Here is a 24587-nt window from a genome sequence, read left to right as displayed (position 1 = left end):
ACTGGTGTGGAATATTTATTTATACTGCAATTCGGAAGTTTTAGATGTTCTCTGGAAACAATATTCGGCCGAATTGAAATTTCAATTTATTCTTTCCTTTTCTATCCCCTCCTGCTTCATTCGGTCTGAGTGCACCAAATACATTCATTCATTCATTCATTCATTTTATACCGCTTATCCTCACGAGAGTCGTGGGGGTGCTGGAGCCTATCCCGGCTGTCTTCGAGCGAGAGGCGGGGTACACCCTGGACCGGTGTGGAATATTTATTTATACTGCAATTCGGAAGTTTTAGATGTTCTCTGGAAACAATATTCGGCTTTATTGAAATTTCAATTTATTCTTTCCTTTTCTATCCCCTCCTGCTTCGTTCGGTCTGAGCGCACAAAATACATACATTCATTCATTTTCTACAGCTTATTATCACAAGGGTCGTGGGGGTGCTGGAACCAGTACATCCTGGACTGGTGGCCAGCCAATCACAGGGCACATATAGACAAACAACCATTCACACTCACATTCATACCTATGGACAATTTGGAGTCGCTAATTAACCTAGCATGTTTTTGGAATGTGGAAGGAAACCGGAGTACCCGGAGAAAAGCCACATGTATACTCCACACAGAGATGGCCGATGGCTGATGGTGGAATTGAACATGGGTCTCCTAGCTGCGAGGCCAGTTTGCTAACCACTTGACCACCATGCAGCCCGGATTCAATATTAATAAAGTCAATATTTTCATAGTTTTTACTCATTTTTTTGTTGAGAACTGATATTTTGCTGAAATTTGCCTATGTTCTTTTGCTAATTACTCATGAATAGAAAAAAGTTTTTCTCGAGGGTATAAGCGCCATGATGCAATAGAAAGCCCCAAACAAAACAACAAAACATCCACAAAATCAACCATTTTCTTCAGTAATTTACAAACAAATATAATGTATTAGTGGAATACACCAAAGCCAAATTTATATTCCCACTGTGCAACAAGGAAAGTCGACGATTGCCATGATTGATTACACAAGCGATGTAGTCTAGATTTCAATTAATAATGAGATGAGTGCTAATTCTAACCTTTCCATGCCAGACGGAAGAAAATACGTCATGTCCAAGATGGAAAAAAATTGCGATTTAATAATAATATAAATAGATATAAACTAAAAAACTAACTAAAAAGTGAACAGACAGCGGAAAGCAGTAATGACCAATAGTGTGAGCAGTAAACAACAGGATATCCACCGTGATGCCGCGAAGAGCTGACAGCATAAACACAAACTCGGTGTAACAGGCACAGACACTTCCACAGACTTACTAAGTACTTTAGCTGCAAGTACTCCCGAGTCGGCTTTGCATCACATTCCCATTTAAATTTCAAGTTCCTGTCGCTTCTCCTCCTACTTTTGTTAACTCTCTACTGAAATGTGCACAAAGTCGGGCCAAAAACCATGACAAGAGCACACAACCACACACACACACACACACACACAATGATTGCCATTTCATCTTCCTCCCGCTGGCTCTTACACAAATACACACATATATAAATACAAATTGCACTCTAAAATAAAGCTTCTCAAATGGATTCGGATGGAACAGTTAGTATTTTTACTTCCACTAAATCAGTCAGATTTTCCAAATAAATCGTCCTCGAGGATGTGATGTCCATGCATTATGGCCACGCCCCTTTGGTGCGGCGTCTAACTGCTACGTTTTGATTTTCATAATCTTAAAGGAAATGAACATGCATATCAAAACGGTGTGTTTAGGTGATGAATTATAAACACTAACCTGCAGATCTGGATCCTCATCGTGCTGAAGGTGGGCTTCCTCTGCCGCCTCCACCAGTCTCTGTTGAATTAGAAGATACAAAAGTGTTAAAGAGATACACTATGGTAATGGTAATAATGGTAATGGTTTAATTTTATTTGATAATGTCCAAAATAAGTAGGAAGAAGCATTCATTCATTCATTTTCTACCGCTTTTTCCTCACAAGGGTCGCGGGGGTGCTGGAGCCTATCCCAGCTGTCTTCGGGCGAGAAGCGGGGTACACCCTGGACTGGTGGCCAGCCAATCACAGGGCACATATAGACAAACAACCATTCACACTCACATTCATACCTATGGACAATTTGGAGTCGCTAATTAACCTAGCATGTTTTTGGAATGTGGGAGGAAACCGGAGTACCCGGAGAAAACCCTCGCATGCACGAGGAGAACATGCAAACTCCGCACAGAGATGGCCAAGGGTGGAATTGAACCCTGGTTTCCTAGCTGTGAGGTCTGCGCGCTAACCACTCGTCCAAGTTTAGCAAAGCTTATTAAATCCTACCCCTCCATCTGGTACTTTTACAATCAGTAACTGTTACATTTGTTCACTTCCTGCTTTCCTAATACTATTTTTATTTTTATTTTTATTTTTATTTTTATTTTTATTTTTATTTTTATTTTTATTTTTATTTTTATTTTTATTTTTATTTTTATTTTTATTTTTATTTTTATTTTTATTTTTATTTTTATTTTTATTTTTATTTTTATTTTTTATTTTAATTTTTTTATTATTTTTTAAAATTTTTAATATGTAATTTTCAATTTTTAATTTATCACTCCATTTACTCCAAAAGGAGTAGGAAGAAGCAAAGCTTATTAAAACCTACCCCTCCATATGGTACTTTTACAATCAGTAACTGTTACATTTGTTCACTTCCTGCTTTCCATAATACAGTTTAAGGTTTTGTTTGTTTTTTTTTATAATATACCTCGTACCGAAGTATGAGGTGATATGAGCATCCAATGCCATAATGGGTACCATAGTAAGTGTCAATATAGTGATATATATAGCACATCATGACTGGTTCAAGACTCTTCATCCTTGTATTCAGAGTTTTCATAAAGTTGCTTTACAAATCCACAAAACATTAGCGCCAACAAATCAGTATTTGCAAGCCCCCGGGAAAAACACACGGAGACCACAGAAAGCTGACAGACATTTGGCCATCTTGTGAAAAGAGGGTATTTTCCTAAATGGCTTGGCAGTAGATGTAATGGCTGCCTCGGGGTCAGTGGACACTATTACAACAGACTCCGTCAGCACTTGGTGCTGTTATAGACATGGCGCACTCCATGTCAACATTCACACTGCTAGCACGTTTTTGCTCCTTATGGGTCCTTTTTATCGGCGATGCATAACTCAGACACACACATCCACACACACACATCCACACAATCTGTACCCCGGCTGCCTAGTTCACAGCTGGCTTTGACTGTGAAGTTTCGGTAATGTACTTTGATTCCACATCTAAATTCAAATGACTTCATTGGTAAAACACCAGTGATTGCCTACCTCGCCTCAGCTGAGCCATGTGTGCGTTTTTGAGTTGAGGCTGATTTGGGAAGCAAACATTGTAATTTACTGTTGGGACAACACAGCAACACACCTGGTCATTGCTTATTCTGGTGCCACTATAATGGGAATGGTAATGGTTTCCCATTCCTGGTGCATCCCATAATCAGTTCCCAGTTCCACATGTCCAAAAGGAGTAGGAAGAAGCAAAGCTTATTAAATCCTACCCCTCCATCTGGTACTTTTACAATCAGTAACTGTTACATTTGTTCACTTCCTGCTTTCCTAATATAATTTAAGTTTTTTTATTTTTTATTTTTTAAATTTTTTTTATTTTTTTTATTTTATTTTGGTATGGATCAGATTACAATTGAGTGCATCCCATAATCAGTTCACAGTTCCACATGTCCAAAAGGAGCAGGAAGAAGCAAAGCAAACTCCACACAGAGATGGCCAAGGGTGGAATTGAACCCTGGTCTCCTAGCTGTGAGGTCTGCGCGCTAACCACTCGACCAAGTTTCACAAAGCTTATTAAATCCTACCCCTCCATGTGGTACCTTTACAATCAGTAACTGTTACATTTGTTCACTTCCTGCTTTCCATAATACAATTTAAGTTTTTTTTGTTTTTTTTTTATAATGTACCTCGTATCGAAGTAGTAGTCTTTTTAGAAGTAGTATTTTTATTTTTATTTTTATAATATGAAATTTTTAATTTTCAATTTTTAATTTATTACTCCATTTACCCCAAAAGGAGTAGGAAGAAGCAAAGCTTATTAAATCCTACCCCTCCATCTGGTACTTTTACAATCAGTAACTGTTACATTTGTTCACTTCCTGCTTTCCAAAAAAAAACACGTTTTTTTTTGTTTTTTTTTTGTTTTTTTTAATAATGTACCTCGTATCGAAGTAGGAGGTGATATGAGCATCCAATGCCATAATGGGTACCATAGTAAGTGTCAATACAGTGATATATATAGCACATCATGACTGGTTCAAGACTCTTCATCCTTGTATTTAGCACATTTATTTTATTTATTAATTTATAAAATTTTTTACAAAAGTTTTTGTAAAAAAATAAAATTTTTATTTTTAAAAATTTTTTTAAATTTCTTATTTTTTGTCACGTACCGAAGTAAGTACAAGGTGATATGAGCATCCAATGCCATAATGGGTACCATTGTAATAGTATGTTCTCTGTAGGCGGCATTATGAATTATCCTTACTGACCTTTTTTTTGCAGTACATTTAGCGAGTGAAGATTGCTTTTGTAGTTATAATGTTTTAATTTATTATGCTTTTCTCTGTCTCTGACAATATTGGAGTGCAAATACTCCTTCACTCTCGTCTATTTTTAAACTTTAAAACCATACAACATTTGCATACTTGCAACACCGCACACTTGCAATTGGCTTTAGAGAGGCACCGCTAATCCTCGGGCAAGTTCAGCATCTGCTGGGGAGCTGCATTGCAAAAACAATGCTTTTGGACCAAAGATAAGGATGGTGGAGCGAGAGGAGGATGAGAAAAGAATAAGAAAGTCACTTTTTTTTTTTTGAAGGTCTGAACACTTAGCTTCACACTCTGGTGAAGTCGATGTCCATAGATGTCCATATTCTCATCAGCTTTTATGTGAGTGGGTGATGGTGTGAGGATATATATGCTTGCCTGAGTGCTGTGTTTTCCCCCACTTTGGCATATTCTGAGATATTTAGCTTTTTCCAATAGCTTCTCTCACCTACGGCCACTTTTGCAAATGTCAACCAGTGCATGTGTGACTGTTTATGATGTTGTACAGGGGCGGGAAAAATGGACACATTTGTAGGTTAAATAAAAGGCAAATAAAGTAAAGTACATATAATGCCATTGTTGTTCGTTTCTTTTTTATTTGCGTCCATGAATTAGACTGGTGAGCATCACGCTTTTATTGTGGAAACGTTTATCAAAACAAACCAATCTGTAACTGCAACACAACCAGCACTTCAATCTTGGTAGACCTGATCCCGGTACCAGCTCCAAACACCATCTTGTTATGTGTTACCAACTTCAGAGCTACTGGATCTGCATTGAAACCGAAATCAACCAGCCGACCTCGCACCGCCAGAACTGATTTAATTGTTAAAACATAATGAAACAGAATGGCATTATAACTACAAAAGCAATCTTCACTGGCTAAATGTACTGCAAAGGCCAGTAAGGATAATTCATAATGCCGCCTACAGAGAACATACTAACTCCTTATTTCTAAAATCACAAATACTTCAACATGCTGATATAGTTCATCTTCAAACAGCTAAAATAATGCATAAGGCTAAAAATAACCAATTAGCTAAAAATGTCATCCAATACTTCTCTACAAGAGAGGAGAAATATGATCTCAGGGAAGAAGTACATTTGAAACACTTCTATGCTAGGACTACGTTAAAAAATGCTCATATCACCTTGTACTTCGGTATGTGACAAAAAATAAATTGAAAATTTAAAATAAGTTGAAAAACTTTATTTGCCTTTTATTTAACCTACAAATGTGTCAGATCATTTTGCCTATATTGTTGCAGGAAAATGACTTTTCTTCTCAAGTTTTCCAGTCAAGGTTCAAGCTTGGAACGATGATAAACAGGGGCCACACACACACCATCCAACACATGGGGGCTAAGGGAGAACACTGCGCTAACAGAATGCTTTCAATGGATTAGATTCGGTGGAGCGGATGAGTGTGGCATCTCTACCTGATTAAAGCCGGTCGCTTCTGTTGCCTTGGATTCTAAAATTCCTGATTGCTCCTAATTTGACTGTTTTGGGCCAACCAAGCTGAGTTCTCTAAAAAAAACATCATACACACATGCAATACTTTTGCGTATCATACATGCAAAAAACAACATATTGCTGGTTTCCATCTTGATCGTGATTATTTTTAGTAGTTTAAAACTATTATATTTGTGTTCTTTACAGTTTACAGTAATTTTATGGTGGAGATCTTTCGTGTTGATCATCGAGAAAGAGTATTTTCTTTAAAAAAGGTTAGTGACATGGTTGATGAGGACAGTGGAGACATGCACCAGCCCCCTTGTTGACGGAACACATACAACACCATGCAGTCGTACTCATTTATTAAAATACATCTTTCATATAGTCACTGTATTTCCATTCATATCTATGATTTAGCCATTTGCTAAGCCTGTTATAAATAATTATACGTTACGCTATAATATAAATATGACCTAGATCAGCTTCATGTTTCATTCTGCCTTACAAATGATTTACTGTATTAAAATAAAGTAATCATTTGTAAGGCAGAATATCCTGCCTATTCCTCAATCTTTGCAATTAATACAGAAGATGAAAACCACAAGAGCAGTCATTTCAGCATAATATTTATTCATTTATATTTTACTCCTATATATTTTTTATAGTTGCTTTACAGTATGTGCTTATTTCCTCCATGACTGCTCTAAAAATAGCAGCAAGAGAAATGTAAACACAAGATCACATTCATAAAGGTTATTCATAAAAGGCCTATTATGCTTTTTTTTGCACTTTTCAGACATATAACTTTATTTAGAATGTTGTATTCTCGTTTTAAACGATGCCAAAGTTTCAGATAATGAGATTTGCGTATTTGGAATGAACGCTGAACAAAGTTAGGAATGGCTCTGAATGCTCAGTTTCACAGTTTTTTTCCAACATTGGCTTTTTGTGATGTCACAGTGTTCACAAGCTGTAGGCCCCGCCCTTCGCCGAAACATACACCGGATGCAATGCAACTTGTCTGAACCGGCATATCGATTTTTGCATTAATTGCATTCATGACATCTGATGTCAGATCAAAGATGTCATGAATTTTAAAAAAATGAAAAATATCAGATAAATATTACACAAATTTATTCTCTAGATTAAGTATTTTTCCGCTTTATATTTATTTTAAATGAGTTTCCACACTAAAATAAATCACTGAATTTTTCAGTAGTTCATATCATGGAATTATCCTGTGATTTTATTTGCAAAATATCAGTTACTTTTTAAGTACTCAATGACTACTAACCGGGTTTCTCAGAGGATGTTGTCAAGGTGTCTTACATTTTTCTTTTATTATGACAAATTCAATTTTTATGACTTTTTTAATTTCTATATCTTGTATTTCTGTGGGCTATTTACCTCAAACATTCCCCACTGCAATTCAAGCCAACTGCAAACATCCACATTCTACTCCCATTTTAAAATTATTAACAAGACATAAATCAAATTTCCATGATTTACATGAATAAAAGATTAACATCTTAAAAGACAGCATCGCCCTCCTGAGCATAAACGATCATTGGAGCTTATTACCATATAATTATCTGATGCAATGACTTCCCTTTCAATTAAACACTTTTTCTCTTCCCGTTTCATCGTTTTTCTGTACGCCCTATTCCCACAGCCGAGTCAATTTCGCTGACATTTCGTTCTCGTTTGACTGTCATTCATTATATGACAACCTGTGATTAGAATAAAGGAGTTTGTTTACACTTTTGAAATTTAAATGAGGCGCCCGGTTTTCTGCTGTCAACTTGATTGGCTCATTGTTCTTGAAGACATGAACGGTTTTCCAGCGAAGGGATAAAAAATAGCAGCTAGCTAAGCAGAGGGTGGTGTCTGTGGCTTAATGCAGGGGTCTCAAACTCAATTTACTTGGGGGCCACTGGAGCTAGGGTCTGGGCGAGACTGGGCCGCATCAGGTTTTCCAAAAAAAAAAAAAAACGCATTTATTAAAAACAGAAAAATGAATAAACTTTGATTTGGTTTCAATTTTCTACAAGAAAATCTCTAATAAAACATTCCACTGTTCTCAAATATCTTACTTTTTATTTTTCCACACAAAATAAGATGAAAAATAAATAAATCAAAAATAAAGAAAATCAATCAATCAGTAATAAATAAATAAATATAATCATAATAATAAAACGGCAAATAATAAAAAGTTAAGAAACCACATATAGTTGGTGGGTAGACAATTTTTTTTTTCAGATTAAAATGAACAAAGCATTATTAGAGCCCTGTAGACATGACAAAACACGACTATAATCACATTTATATTTATTTTATTTACAACATATTGCGCAACTGCAGGGTCTTGAGACACATGCTAACTCGCAAACTAGAGCGCTAGCCACCTAAACGGTAGCCTTCAAGTTATTTCCTTTCAACTTAAATAGCCAAAAACTTACCACTTCCACACGGATAAGGAGGATAACTATTAACAGTTATTTAACCTTTAACATGAACATTAATCAAACGTAATAATTTTTTCTGGGTACATGATACCATACAGCATCCATATCAAACTTGCTCGGGCCGCACTGACATTGAACTTTCATATCAAGGTGGGGGCCTCAAACTAGTGTCTTGCGGGCCACATTTGGCCCGCGGGCCGTGTGTTTGAGACACATGCTAACTCGCAAACTAGAGAGCTAGCGACCTAAACGGTAGCCTCCAAGTTATTTCCTTTAAACTTAAATAGCCAAAAACTTACCACTTCCACACGGATAGGGAGGATAACTATTAACAGTTATTTAACCTTTAACATGAACATTAATCAAACGTAATAATTTTTTCTGGGTACATGATACCATACAGCATATCAAACTTGCACTAACATTAAACTTTCATATCAAGGGGAAGGCCTCAAACTAGTGTCCCGCGTGTTTGAGACCCTTGCCTTAACGTGCATAAGATGAGATGTGCACTGATTCAGGTCAACTTGTCAATGGCACCGAGGACGGCCATTAATATTGGCAAAGCAGCCAGAGGACAGTTGCAAGCTCGACAAAATGGAAAAGTGCTCGGTGACACTTTGTTTCCTTGCGCTTGGCACATTGAGGCTGGTTGGCTCGGAGCCGAGTGGCGAGAGCACGAGAAGGTGGTCCAAAGGGCTTAGGTCTGGTATCAGGCCCAACGTATGCAATGGCTGCTTGCTCTTCTCCTTCCAATCCCTCATAGTCACGGTGACACGGAACTGGTTGACTGACTTAGTACTTGGGCGTGTTGGTTCTATAGCAGAATAAACAGAGCGAGTGAACCTGAACTCCTCTGATTTTGGATCAATATTTGCAATAATTGACTCTTATAACACATTGATTAGTTCCATTAGCTCCATGATACCATCGTGTTCTTGGTGTGACACCCGTTTCTCTGTTAGTCCTTCCACCAGTTCTATATTATTATTATTACTATATTTTCTCTTTCTACCAAACAATCTGGATGATAAGAGAGTTAACTGTGCATCTGTCACAACACCTGGGCGTGTTGGTTCTATAACTGAATAAACAGAGTGAGTAAACCTGAACCCTCGTGTCAGTCATTCAGTTTTTTTGGATACGGGTAATGATGAAAAATACTCATTTAATACCCGTATCCGGCAAAAATGCATCACCCGCTATAGGGCTTAGGTCTGGTATCAGGCCCAACGTATGCAATGACTGCTAGCTTTTCTCCCTCCAAACCCTCATAGTCACAGTGATACGGAATGTGACTGGTTGGCATTTAGTACTTTATTTCCTACTACTCTGATTTTGGATCAATATTTGCAATAATTGACTCTTATAACACATTGATTAGTTCGAGCTCCATGACAACCATGACACTTTAGGTAGTTAGCATCCTTAGTGACCAATTGATCCTTTACGGTCCATGTCATCAAGACAGATGCCAGATTTTTTTCGGAGGTCCTTCAAGATGGGTTTGGCGATGCAAAGATTGTGTTCTTGGTGTGACACCCGTTCTCTGTTAGTCCTTCCACCAGCTCTATATTATTATTATTACTATATTTTCTATCGCTACCAAACAGGCTGAATGATAAGACAGTTAACTCTGTGCATCTGTCACAACACCTGGGCGTGTTGGTTCTATAGCAGAATAAACAGAGTGAGTAAACCTGAACCCTCGTGTCAGTCATTCAGTTTTTTTGGATATGGGTAATGACAAAAAATACTAATTTCATACCCGTATCCGGCAAAAATGCATAACCTGTTATAGGGCTTAGATCAGGTCCTAAGCCAGATTTTTTGGGGAGGTCCTTCAAGCCATACAGGAGAATTTGGCGTTGCAAACATCAGACATGACCAAAGATCGTGTTCTTGGTGTGACACCCGTTCTCTGTTAGTCCTTGCACCATCTCTATATTATTATTATTACTATATTTTCTTTCTCTACCAAACAATCTGGATGATAAGAGAGTTAACTAACCTGGGCGTGTTGGTTCTATAGCAGAATAAACAAAGTGAGTAAACATGAACTTTCGTGTCAGTCATTCAGTTTTTTTGGATACGGGTAATGACAAAAAATACTCATTTCATACCTGTATCCGGCGAAAATGCATTACCCGTTATAAACGAGTATCTAGCTCATCCCTAATAACTAATATTGTTCACTTTATATTAAAACTGGTATGTGGAAGAGCCAAAGTAGATTAATAAAATTCCATTTGCAGAAAATATAACTTTATTCAAATCCCACCCTACAGGTGATGATTAAAAACTTGTAATGTGAAATCCCACCACATATCAATAATTGGAAATTAAATTTCACGGGAAGAGAAATTGCATTTGAAGTTGCGCGTTTCATGTTATTCTACTTTAACTTAAAGGGGAACTGCACTTTTTTATTTAGGTATATCAAACGTTGTTAGAGGTTTATTTTTAGAGGACTTCGAAATCGAAATAGGTGTATGCCAATGACAGTATTTGTAAGCTAGCTGATATTAACTTGTTTTCTCGTGTTATAATGCACAGAGTTCTTGCAGGTTTTATTGTAGAGGGCCCAGTGATGTGCATTGTTAGCTTGCTGATATTAACTTGTCTTGTGTTTATAATGCATAGATAAGGGAAATAAATATGTGTTCATGTTTCACATAAGGATTTTGAAAGATGGGCAAAATTAAGAAAAAAACTAACACAATTTAAAAACGATTGGTTGCTGGCTCGAATTACCCAGAAATCCCATTTTGTTCAAACGAGATACACCGAAGAGCAAAAAGCATATCAGCAAGCAGGTCTATGAATAAAACCATTGACGGTTAAATTTTTGTATCACCTCTTTTTTCTGATTAAAACTTTGACTATAATAAAAGCTATAATAAAAGCAACCTAAACTATTATTTACATGCATATCCTCCTAATGTCTTTCGGCAGGTGGCAGCGAGTTATCACGAGGGGGGGGATTTGACACCGAGACCGGTAGATAAAACCTCAGAGACGGACAGGGCTGAGCGCCTGCACTGAAATTGAATCCCTGGAGTGCTGCGAATGCTTACCAGAAAAAAAATGGAAACAACAGAGCGACGGGGAGAGGTTGTGCCGAGACGGAGAGGAGCCAGACAAAAAGAGAGAGAGAGGGATTTTTGAGGACAGCCGACCGAGAGTGTGTATGGGGGGGGGGGGGTCTGACAGATGAGAGTTTTGCTATTATAAGCAGAGGGAAATTGGGAAGAAACCGAAAGGAAGAAGAGTAGGATTCATGGACTTGGATTGTGTGTTTATGGCGAATAATTTAGCGAAAGGTGAGAAAATAAAAATGGCGGATAGAGCGGAATGATTCAGTTCATGGAGGCATTTTTCTATTTCTAATTTTTCAAAGTTAGCTCTTCCAAAGTCAAATTTCCTGTATCATCGTCTTAAATGGTGCTTCCAGCTCGGGGGCTCCCAGGGGACCCAAGCAAAATGTGATTTTGGGGCCCTCTATTACTACCAATATGGGTCATCAATCATTTAATATTTTACGAATACACAACAAGATGTCGGATCTTTTTGTTGTAGTTAGATTATGAATAAGATTAATTAATTCCTTCGATTAATATTTCTAAGTTAGCAACTTTCCCTACTGGCCACACAGGAATCAAACCATCAAACCTGGCATGTTTTACCAATCGTTTATCATCTGAACTGGTACGCCGGGAGCCTGGAGTTGATCACCAATGACATCACTGTAAGAAATCTGACGGACATTTTTTTCTTTTTTCTTTATGATTTCTTAGCTCTTTATTATTAGTTCCAGTTATTTCGAGTCTGAATCTCCCCCTGACTGATGCTACTTACGGCAATGGCTAAACTGATGAGATAACAAATTCTGATTTTTGTCAAGACAGAGCTTTGAGGAACCAGAGAAAGTGACCTATAATTAACAGCAACTAATATAAATTTGGTTGTTAAAATCTGTCTGTAGGGTATTTTATTTTATTTTTCAGTTTCCCCTAAACTGGTATGGATTCTTCCAATGATAAGAAAATTTTACAGCAACATACATTTTACAGCGCCCGATGATGACGTGGAAGCATTCTAGCACATCTGTGCAACAGTGGGCACGATCGTGCATCAGTCACTGACTTTGCATTTTTTTTGTTTTCTTGTTTTGGGTGGCTTCTTGGTCGAATTGGTGCTTGTTATTTGTTTGTTTTGGTGAGTACGATTCTCTTGTTTTTGTTCCATTTCACCATGAAGCAGCCATTGAGATACCGATGTTCGGTCGGAAGCGATCAATAAAATGAGATCAACAACCTTTCTCAGTCTGTCACTTTATACCCGATACACTTTGTCGTCGACGTATCTCACGTATCATACAAAGGGCAGACAAATAATGTGTCCGATTCCGCACTTGATACACGATACGCTAAAAGACAGAGCAGCCAAATATAGCCACGGCATTGAGTCGTTCAGTCCAGTTCATTTACAGTACCGTGTAGGATTACATTTTTTTTTAAATATCTGAATGTCATTGATGTATATACTTACATCATCAAGATTATTTGGTATTTGTAAGTACCTTCATTGCCTGGGCTTTTCTGTGAAACATCTCCTCCATGTTCTCCGCCAGTCTCTTCACCAGATGTAGTCCATCAATCTCTTCTACCCGCACAGCCTTCTCATATTCCTTGTATTTCTGCAAGATAAATTGTATCATTTTACAATTACCATTTTCATTGGTATTTTATTCCTATCTGGCAAGTGATCACATGGTGTTAACACAATTAAAATGTATTAAACGCTTAAAAAACGGTGGCATTTATGAGCTTAAAAAAAAAAAAAAATCACAAATTCAACCAACATGTACAACACAAAATACACGCAAAACAATCAGCTCAGCCAGAGAATTATCAACCAACTTCACATTCTACCAACCGCACTCTGCTCCCGTTTTACTTCATTACACAGAATCCCATTATCCTACCCAAAGCCCATTTACACATGCTTGCCATAACCAGTGCCTTAACTGGAAACAGCAAAATTACATTTTGTTAATTCCAACTATCGTCCATACATACGTACGTATGTACGTGCTACACACAGTAGCTTCCACTCAGGCCTGTAAGTCCACACACTGTGACAGATCTGGCCCCAATACCCAAGAAAGTAAAAAATGTAAAGATGAGCTAAGCGAGGGAGTATATGTCATTTTCTGACATACGGTGTAGCTGCTACCAGAGATGTTTGGGTGGGGGGGCGGGGGGGGGGGGATTAAAAAGAAGATTACCTTCATATCATACTGTGTGCCCTCGCTTCATCTACGCACATGCTTTAGTTTCTCCTGCAATGCAACAGACAGAGGAGCAGGATGAGGAGAGGGACACAGTGTGTGTGCGTGGGGGGGGGGGGGGGGGGGGGGGGGTCTTTTAGTGAAATATTATAATTACCAGGACTTCTTCCTTCCTGGGTGCACTGATTTCACAGAGTACATAGTTCACAGAGAACATACTAACTCAGGGGTGGGCAAACTTTTTGACTCGCGGGCTGCATTGATATAACAAAATTTCCGGGGGGGGGGGGCAGACTATATATTACATATAACAGTCCACCTGGTATTATTGTGTCTGTAATTGAACATTGAAAATTAAAAAATTAAAAATTATTATGTCATTGTATGGTCATATCACCTCATACTTTGGTATGTGACAAAAAATAAATTGAAAATTGAAAATTAAAAAATTATTATGTCATTGTATGGTCATATCACCTCATACTTTGGTATGTGACAAAAAATAAATTGAAAATTGAAAATTGAAAAAATAAAAAAATTATTATGTCATTGTATGGTCATATCACCTCGTACTTCGGTATGTGACAAAAAATTAAAAATTAAAAATTAAAAATTAAAAATTAAAAATTAAAAATTAAAAATTAAAAATTAAAAATTAAAAATTAAAAATTAAAAATTAAAAAAATTATTATGTCATTGTATGGTCATATCACCTCGTACTTCGGTACAAGGTACATTATTTAAAAAAAAAAACCTTAAACTGTATTATGGAAAGCAGGAAGTGAACAAAGGTAACAGTTACTGATTGTAAAAGTACTAGATGGAGGGGTAGGATTTAATAAGCTTTGCTTCTTCCTACTCCTTTTGGATGCATGTTCAAATGAAATAAAACCATTACACAGCAACTGATGGAAAACACAACCACCAATCATGGCCGACTTTTTCAGAGCCACCACTACTGACTACTTCAGGACAAATGAGGATGCCTGCTTTGCTTTTCCAAGGCTCATCTAGAGTTAGGAGAAGTGGAATTATTTCTGCAAGTCATTAAGGAGTATAAGACGACAAAAATATTTTAAAAAAGTGTGATGACTATCGTAGAACCTGACTTGTTTTAGAACATCACAACCTGTGTTCAACATTGTAGGTTCCACTATAGACTGTAACAAAACTCAATTATTTTAAGTGAATGGTACAAAGGATTTTTTTGTTGTGGCTGCAGGGGACACTTGAAAAAAAAAAAAAAAACGTTTTTCTGAAAGGCGTCTCGATGAGTCAGTGCAAACATCAATGGAAAAGGATGCAGTCATCGATGATGCTGACTGGTATTTCTGACTGAATGAATGCTTGTACGTCTTTGTAACTCTTTGTTTGCTAACAAAAAAATGCTAACATGCTAACAGAAAGAAATGATATGCGCTATAGCATTAATACAGTTGCAATAATGATGTAATATTCCTGTGCGAGGCAGAGCTACCTAAAATGAATTAAAGGCCCTATGAACTGGACTATTATGTTATTGAAATTTACTCTCTACGGTCTCAAGGTTTCTTTTTTCCCCAAATAGGTTTTTGAGTTTTTCCTAGCCCGGTTGGAGGTTCAGATCATAGGATGTTGTTGCCAGATTGTTGCCAGCTTGTAAAACCCTTTGAGATTCTTTTGCGATTAAGGGCTATATATATGAGTCATGTCTATTAAAACACTATTTTTGGTTTTAATATTATACAATAATAATGATAATGGACAAAAAGTACATTTTATGGAATCAGTGCCAAATATTTAAATTTATAAAAATTATGATTTACATAGCCTCTTTACAGGTACATTAAAAGACATGACGCTATCAGAGTATACATGGGAAAAATGGCAATTTCCCTTTTTTTCCAAACTGTTCATCATAAAAGGTTCGGCATTGAAATAAAAAAAGACTGGAACTTCAGTTCATAAAAATGAACAGAATCAGTAGGCCGACGTTCACCGGGAACCAGGCTCCAGATCCAGTTGTACAAGGACCGAATCACAACCAATCTTGTACTCCAGGGGTACCCGCCCACAAGACCACGAAAGACACAATTGAATGCCTTTTGCAAGTGTTTTTGTTTTTTACGTCAATGCGGTTGCAGGAGATCTACTGTTAATCCAGGCTCAAATGATGTAATATTTCATCCTTACAAGATTTAGATTTCAAATTGAAAATGTGACTTTATGCTTTGGATGCACCAACGTCAACAAAACAGAGCATCAGTTCATGTCCACTAGTTCACCAGCATGTCCTGCTGTGCAGCGTGGCACAAAAATGCTATTTTGCTTCACTTGTAGCTGAAAATAAACGTTTTGCCTTTCCCAAAGAATCATTATTTGCTTGACGTGGCTCCAGTTTGGGGACACTGGCTGAACTTAAATCGATACACATTTTTGTCATTTCTTTCCATTGTTGGTTTATTTTCGATCATTTTAGAAGCTTTACCCAGCCAACAATTTGACGATGGGAAGAAAGTTTGGCCGTGACATTAAATGAGTGAAACAAGATGATATTGCCAATATTTTCAGCTTAAATGTGTTTCTGTATTACATTCATTTTAATCTTTGGTTTGGTATTTACCATGTTTATATAACCATAGAACTATAATATAAATATAAATACATTTTTACATTTTATACATTTTATAAATGTTATAAATATATTTTTTATAAATATAAAAATAACTATAAATATTCTGTGTGCCTTGAAAAAAAAACAGTAAAAATCATCAAAAATGGCCGGTACCAAGAGGGGCTACATTTTCTAAATATAAATTTTATAAATATAAAAATAACTATAAATATTCTGTGTGCCTTGAAAAAAATCAGTAAAATTCAAACCTTGAAAAAAATCTGTAAAAATCATCAAAAATGGCCGGTACCAAGAGGGGCTACATTTTATAAATATAAAAATAACTATAAATATTCTGTGTGCCTTGAAAAAAAACTGTCAAAATCATCAAAAATGGCCGGTACCAAGAGGGGCTACATTTTATAAATATAAAAATAACTATAAATATTCTGTGTGCCTTGAAAAAAAACAGTAAAACAAATCATCAAAAATGGCCAGTACCAATAGGGGCTACATTTTATAAATATAAAAATAACTATAAATATTCTGTGTGCCTTGAAAAAAATCAGTAAAAATCATCAAAAATGGCTGGTACCAAGAGGGGCTACATTTTATAAATATAAAAATAACTATAAATATTCTGTGTGCCTTGAAAAAAATAGGAAAAATCATCAAAAATGGCCGGTACCAAGAGGGGCTACATTTTATAAATATAAATTTTATAAACATAAAAATAATTAAAAATATTCTGTGTGCCTTGAAAAAAATCAGTAAAAATCAAAAATGGACGGTACCAATAGGGGCTACATTTTATAAATATAAATTTTATAAAAATAACTATAAATATTCTGTGTGCCTTGAAAAAAATCTGTAAAAATCATCAAAAATGGCCAGTACCAAGAGGGGCTACATTTTATAGATATACATTTTATAAATAGAAAAATAAATATAAATATTCTGTGTTCCTTGAAAAGAAAATCTGTCAAAATCATCAAAAATGGCCGGTACCAAGAGTGGCTACATTTTATAAATATAAAAATAACCATAAATATTCTATGTGCCTTGAAAAAAATCTGTCAAAACCATCAAAAATGGCCGGTACCGAGAGACGCTGGGATGGAATGTGTTAATAATAATCCACTCACATCATAACAATATTATCATAAAATATTTTACCTGCTTACATTTTGTTCACTTCCTGTGTGAAAATGAAGATTGTAACCTGATTGTGTCCAAACACAATACTGCTAACTTTGTGTTGTTTACGTGAGACGATAGGAAGTGCAAATGAAGGTCGTCGGCAGGAGGGGGGTGGCGTGACGTCAATTCTTGTCTGTGTTTATGTAGAAGCCCAGTAAAGGTGGTGCAGAGGATGACTTGGCAGTCATATTGTGACCCCCCATGAGAGTGAAGCCAGAGAAGGACATTGTGCTGGCCTAGCAGAACCATGCCCGGGCCTGTCCCAAGATCCCCTTCCATGTATTCTTTAGTGCCACATCTGCGTTTCTATCTATTATTAAAGCAAAGCGATGGTAGGGAATGAAGAAAGTAAAATAAATAATCTTGGGTTGCATAAAACACACAATCATATGACAAGCTGTTTTTTTTTACCTGCAGGCAACTCCCTAACAAACTTCAGCGGGATTGATCGCGGGGATGCACGCAGCGAGTCGGGCTGTCCTTCACACAAAGCTGCACACAATAATGTGCTAAGTCCCGCCTCTTTACATAGCTGGACAATTTTTTGTGTAGTTGTGCAGCATGCAAGCGTGAGATATTTGTTCAAATCCCAGAAAAATGTGCAAAAGTGCTTTTAATGTCTGAATGCTCCTGTTGGCTTCTGAGGCTGCACGGCGGTGACATGCTCTTTATCTGCACGCCAACTGAGGCGGAGCCACACCTGAGGCGGCCAATGTCAGATGACAGAGGGTACTCGTCTTTGTTGTCGACGCTCATCATCAATAAACGGCACAGATGACAAGATTGGACTCCATGCAAACTACGAATTTGTGTGTTTGAATGCATCATCTGCATAAACACGTTGAACGGGAAAGGAAAAAAAAAAAGATTCACGAAAACAAACACTTTCACATGCGCTCTGTCAGAGAAGCTGGCAGTAAATCAAAGAGGTACATAGCAGAACAAGACATCCAAAGGCATTTGATTTTCTACTAAGCCCACAAATACAGCGTCAGCACATTTGATCGAAATACATTCATCCGGTTGTCCAAAGGCCTCGCTCCCCTGCACTTTTGAGCACTCTGCAGCTCGGGCGGTGGGTTTGATTCACGGTGGCTTTTCACATGAAGTTCTCATCATAAAGTTATATAGTTGTATAGTACGAGTGAGTGGTTATATCTAAATATATCTAATATATCTAATATATTTATTTTATATATAATATTGACCTACTTGTAATTGTAATTAATTAACTGAACTATGAACTAAATTTTTTAATTTTTACATTTTTACATTTTTACATTTATTGGGGGGGGTTCAGGCTCAGTTTTTTGTTACTTTAAGCCCTGTGCTAATTCAGTTGGCAACATTTAAAAATTAAAAAAATATATATATATTGAAAATTTTACAAATTTATTGGGGGGGGTTCAGGCTCAGTTTTTTTGTTACTCTAAGCCCTGTGCTAATTCAGTTAGCAACATTGAAAAAAATTAAAATTTTTAAATTTATTGGGGGGTTCAGGCTCATTTTTTGTTACTTTAAGCCCTGTGCTAATTCAGTTAGCAACATTTAAAGATTTTTAAATTTATTGGGGGGGTTCAGGCTCAGTTTTTTGTTACTTTAAGCCCTGTGCTAATTCAGTTAGCAACATTCAAAAAATGTAAAATTTTAAAATTTATTGGGGGGGTTCAGGCTCAGTTTTTTGTTACTTTAAGCCCTGTGCTAATTCAGTTAGCAACATTTAAAAAATGTAAAATTTATTGGGGGGGGGGGGTTCAGGCTCAGTTTTTTGTTACTTTAAGCCCTGTGCTAATTCAGTTAGCAACGTTTAAAAAATTTAAAATTTTTACATTTATTGGGGGGGGTTCAGGCTCAGTTTTTTGTTACTTTAAGCCCTGTGCTAATTCAGTTAGCAACATTTAAAAATTTAAAATTTTTTAAATTTATTGGGGGGGTTCAGGCTCAGTTTTTTGTTACTTTAGGCCCTGTGCTAATTCAGTTAGCAACATTTAAAAAAAAATAAAATTTATTGGGGGGGGGGTTCAGGCTCAGTTTTTTGTTACTTTAAGCCCTGTGCTAATTCAGTTAGCAACATTTAAAAAATGTAAAATTTTAAAATTTATTGGGGGGGTTCAGGCTCAGTTTTTTGTTACTTTAAGCCCTGTGCTAATTCAGTTAGCAACATTTAAAAAATGTAAAATTTATTGGGGGGGGGGGGTCATGCTCAGTTTTTTGTTACTTTAAGCCCTGTGCTAATTCATTTAGCAACATTTAAAAATTTAAAAATTTAAAAATTTATTGAGGGGGTTTCAGGCTCAGTTTTTTGTTACTTTAAGCCCTGTGCTAATTCAGTTAGCAACATTAAAAAAAAATTAATTTTAAAATTTATCACAAACACAATCACCATTTAAAGCCAATGTGAACGTTACACTGTCAACATCCTTAACGTTAGCGAGCTAATGCTAACAGAGGCAACAGGGGAACGCCCAACCGCAGAAGTAAATAGCAACTAAATGCAGCCCAACGGAATAATCTCCCGGTCAAACTGCGCTATTACTGACAGTTGAAAACAGCATCGGAAACCTGGTGAAAAATAATAACTGTCATAACTCCCTTCCATATCGTCAAACACCCCGAAATTTGTTATGGTGCTTTAAGTCACCTTCCAGTCTGTGAGTGGAAATTGAATGAATGTTAAATTCATAAGTATCATACAATCAGTACTATATTTTTACAAAATAATTTCTTCAGTGGATGTGGCGTTCTTTTAATGAGTCGCAGTCAGCGGTACACACCCCTACACCCCAAAAACCTCCACTCACCTCACGTCATCACCAGCCACGCTGAACTAAATGTGACAGCTATCCAATTTCCCCCAAACTAAAATCTAATCTGCAGCCGTCTTCCCCTGCACTGACACACCAAGTAACAGTGGAACGCTCAAACATCACACACCTTTGGCAGCAGATGGGCACGATCAAACATCATACAAATATACTCACATTTTCTCACTCAAGTCATTTCCGGGCTAAAGAAGGTTAAAAAAAAAAGAAAAGAAAAACTGTATAATACTCAGAGCTGTATCAAAGATTTTGCCTTTCAATGATTCAACATTTTTTGAAAAAGAACCTCAAGCAATTAGTCAGCAGTTTTCACACTTATGTGAACAGCTGAAGTGTCGGAAAAAACAACCTCAGAAACATCTCACATCATAAGGCTGTACAGTTCTTTGATTACTAAAGAACAGAAATATGAGAAGGTACCATGTTTATATGGTCAATCAATCAGTAATAAATAAATATAATAATAATAATAAAACGGCAAATAATAAAAACTTAAGAAACCACATATAGTTGGTGGGTAGACAAATTATTTTTTCAGATTAAAATTAACAAAGCATTATTAGAGCCCTGTAGACATGACAAAACACGACTATAGTCACATTTATACTCTTTTTATTTACAACATATTGCGCAACGGCAGGGTCTTGAGACACATGCTAACTCGCAAACTAGAGAGCTAGCGACCTAAACGGTAGCCTTCAAGTTATTTCCTTTCAACTTAAATAGCCAAAAACTTACCACTTCCACACGGATAGGGAGGATAACTATTAACAGTTATTTAACCTTTAACATGAACATTAATCAAACGTAATAATTTTTTCTGGGTACATGATACCATACAGCATCCATATCAAACTAACATTAAACTTTCATATCAAGGCGAGGGCCTCAAAGTAGTGTCCTGCGGGCCGCGTGTTTGAGACCCCTGCATTAAGCGGAAGTGTCTGACTTCTAATGTTTCTCACAGCGAGGCAACATAATGGCTGCTATAAAGCTTAAAGTGGATTTCTACTGACTTCTGGTAAATTTCAGTATATTTTCTTCTTCTGTGTCTTGACTATTTTTTATGGGCCAGCTCCTACCGCTGTGCAGCTGACGGTTATGGGAATTTGTTGTCATCCCTGCTACTTCCTTTCCATTCTTTAGCTATATCGTCAGAAAATGTCAGTGGCTCACAATACTAAACTCGGAGGAAAGCATTATAGACAATTTACACACATAATAATCATCATCATCATCATCATTATAATAATAATTAACCACCCAAACATATTGATTCTAGCATAAAGGAATGATGGGCAAAATTGCACCAAAAAGTGCAGTCCCCTTTGAACACTCAACTTAACACTCAAAGGGTAGCTGAGATATATACAATACAAATACAAAAACACAAACAAGTGTAAAATTCCTTAAATTCAACAGTCATTGGTGCTAAAAACATCCCAAAATTCACCCATGACTTCTGTCTCAAACTTCCAATCCCAATCCCATCCACTTTCACCTCCTAGACCAGGGGTCAGCAACCCACGGCCCCAGCTTCTTCATTGGATTATGTTCATGTGTGTTCATGCAAAATAAAAAAAAATCCTGATGGATATAAAAGTAGGTATTAGCTGCGTGTTCATTGGTACAAACACAATGAATACGAGACCGTATGCAGTGTGTGTCCCAGTCAGCCTCCAGCTTACAGAAACATTAAACATCACCCATTGATTGTCACAATGAGCTCCGTGTGTTTCACCCTGTTCACTTGTTCAATTCTGCTGCATTCTTTAATTTCATGTATCATTGAGCAAGTTGCCTGTACTGGTTTTCACCTCACCGACACGGCTTTTCGGAATCACATATCAGCGCAATGGTTTCAAACCCCCACCCGAGTGATGAAAGATGCGCTACAAATTGCCACACCGGAAAGTCAAAGCTCTGTCAAAAGTCAATGGGTATCGTTGGCAGGACACATTGATGACACACCGCAACTGTGTAAATACTGTGCTGGTTATCTTAGATAAAAGGCTAAAATCATCACACAGCAACTTAAAACTCAAAAAGGTAGTTAAGAAATGTACAGGACAAATACCAATAAGAGTTTAACATTCATTCATTCAGTTTTCTAACGCTTATCCTCACAAAGGGGGCTGGAGCCTATCCCAGCTGTCTTCGGGCGAGAGGCGGGGTACACCCCAGCCAATCACAGGGCACATATAGACAAACAACCATTCACATGCAAGCTCTACACAGAGATGGCCAAGGGTGGGATTGCTGGGATTGTCTCCTAGCTGTGAGGTTTGCGCGCTAACCACTCGACCGCTGTGCAACCAAGTAGGATTCATTCATTTACTACCGCTTTTCCTCACGAGAGTCACGGGGGTGCTGGAGCCTATCCCAGCTGTCTTTGGGCAAGAGGTACACCCTGGACTGGTGGCCAGCCAATCACAGGGCACATATAGTCAAACAACCATTCACACTCACATTCATACCTATGGATAATTTGGAGTCGCTAATTAACCGAAGATTTTTGGAAACTGGGGTACCCGGAGTAAAAAAACCCTGCACACACGAAGACAACGTGCAAAGTCCATACAGAGATATCCAAGCAGAGAATCGAACCGATCTCCTAGCTGTGAGGTCTGCGCGCTAACCACTCGACCGCTGTGCAACCAAGTAGGATTCATTCATTTATTCATTTTCGACCGCTTTTCCTCACGAGGGTCACGGGGGTGCTGGAGCCTATCCCGGCTGTCTTTGGGCAAGAAGTACACCCTGGACTGGTGGCCACCGCCAATCACAGGGCACATATAGACAAACAACCATTCACACTCACATTCATACATATGAAAAATTTGGAGTCGCTAATTAACCGAACATTTTTAGAAACTGGGGTACCCGGAGTAAAAACCCACGCACACACTGAGACAACGTGCAAAGTCCACACAGAGATATCCAAGCAGAGAATCGAACCGATCTCTTAGCTGTGAGGTCTGCGCGCTAACCACTTGACCGCTGTGCAACCAAGTAGGATTCATTCATTTATTCATTTTCGACCGCTTTTCCTCACGCGGGTCACGGGGGTGCTGGAGCCTATCCCAGCTGTCTTCGGGCGAGAAGCGGGGTACATCCTGGACTGGTGGCCAGCCAATCACAGGGCACATATAGACAAACAACCATTCACACTCACATTCATACCTATGGACAATTTGGAGTCGCCAATTAACCGAAGATTTTTGGAAACTGGGGTACCCGGAGTAAAAAACCCCGCACACACTAATACAACGTGCAAAGTCCACACAGAGATATCCAAGCAAAGAATCGAACCGATCTCCTGACTGTGTGGCCACCATGCTAACCACTCGAGCACCGTGCAACTCATACTGTAATATTGCACTCTGTGTGTATGCAACCAGCCCCGCCTCCCCCCGCCACCCAAAGTAGGGGCCATGACAAAACGGCTAACTCAGTTCATTTCCTTCTTCTGTGGAACAAATGCATCAAGGTGCTGAAACTAATACACAGAACGAACCTTCTTCATGCTTGTTTGCAGGGGAGAGATGAGGACGACACACGTATACACATGTATATGCAGTATACATCTCTTGTATAGAAGTATTGGATCACTTTTTTAAGTAATTGGTTATTTTTTAACGTATGCATTATTTTAGATTATTTAAAATTAACTATAGTTAGTATGTTCTTTGTAGGCAGCAATATGAATGTAAAGGCCTGGAAAATGAGTGCAAAAATTTATTTTTTTTTTCTAAACAGAAAAATACCATTCATAAAATAATTAATGTTTTTTGACGTTTTTTTGCGCAGAACGTATTTTGGAAAAATACTTCAAATCGTTCTGCTCAAACAGGCATCTGCGCATACACGCTTCTTCCAACCAGATCCTGTTTTTCTCAAGTAATCAGGTTTTAGCTCCGTCAACACTGTGGCCTTCATTTGCATTTCATAAGGAGGTCGTCATTCTGTGAGGAGGGTTATCTCCTCTTTGGAGGCGGCAAAAGATGAGAGGGGGGCGGGGGGGGACCGTTTTTATCCCGTCAAAAAGATAACACCACGACTCGGGCTTATCAGCAGCTGATGAAATCCACGCTGTAGGCCTATCTGCGTGACTGTGAACGTGAATGTGC

The 24587-nt window shown here is 37.6% G+C and overlaps 1 protein-coding gene across 4 annotated transcripts in view; it reads right to left on the bottom strand.

Annotated features, from left to right (window-relative positions):
- The window catches only part of LOC131137224 (voltage-dependent calcium channel subunit alpha-2/delta-3-like), a 98757-nt gene that overhangs the window by 67827 nt on the left and 6343 nt on the right, over positions 1–24587 (bottom strand). For 3 of the 4 annotated variants that reach the window (XM_058084914.1, XM_058084910.1, XM_058084911.1), the window contains exons 3-4: positions 13132–13248; positions 1785–1844 (exon numbers count right to left, since the gene is read on the bottom strand). In XM_058084914.1, coding sequence (XP_057940897.1) covers positions 1785–1844; positions 13132–13248 — 177 coding nt within the window. Of the gene's footprint in view, positions 1–1784; positions 1845–13131; positions 13249–13839; positions 13894–24587 lie in introns of all 4 variants that reach the window. The other variant, XM_058084912.1, reaches the window with a different exon arrangement.

Source organism: Doryrhamphus excisus, chromosome 10, assembly GCF_030265055.1.
Source record: "Doryrhamphus excisus isolate RoL2022-K1 chromosome 10, RoL_Dexc_1.0, whole genome shotgun sequence".
Taxonomy (NCBI): domain Eukaryota; kingdom Metazoa; phylum Chordata; class Actinopteri; order Syngnathiformes; family Syngnathidae; genus Doryrhamphus; species Doryrhamphus excisus.
Note: the sequence above shows the minus strand (reverse complement) of the source record. Positions and strands in the feature narration are given on the sequence as shown.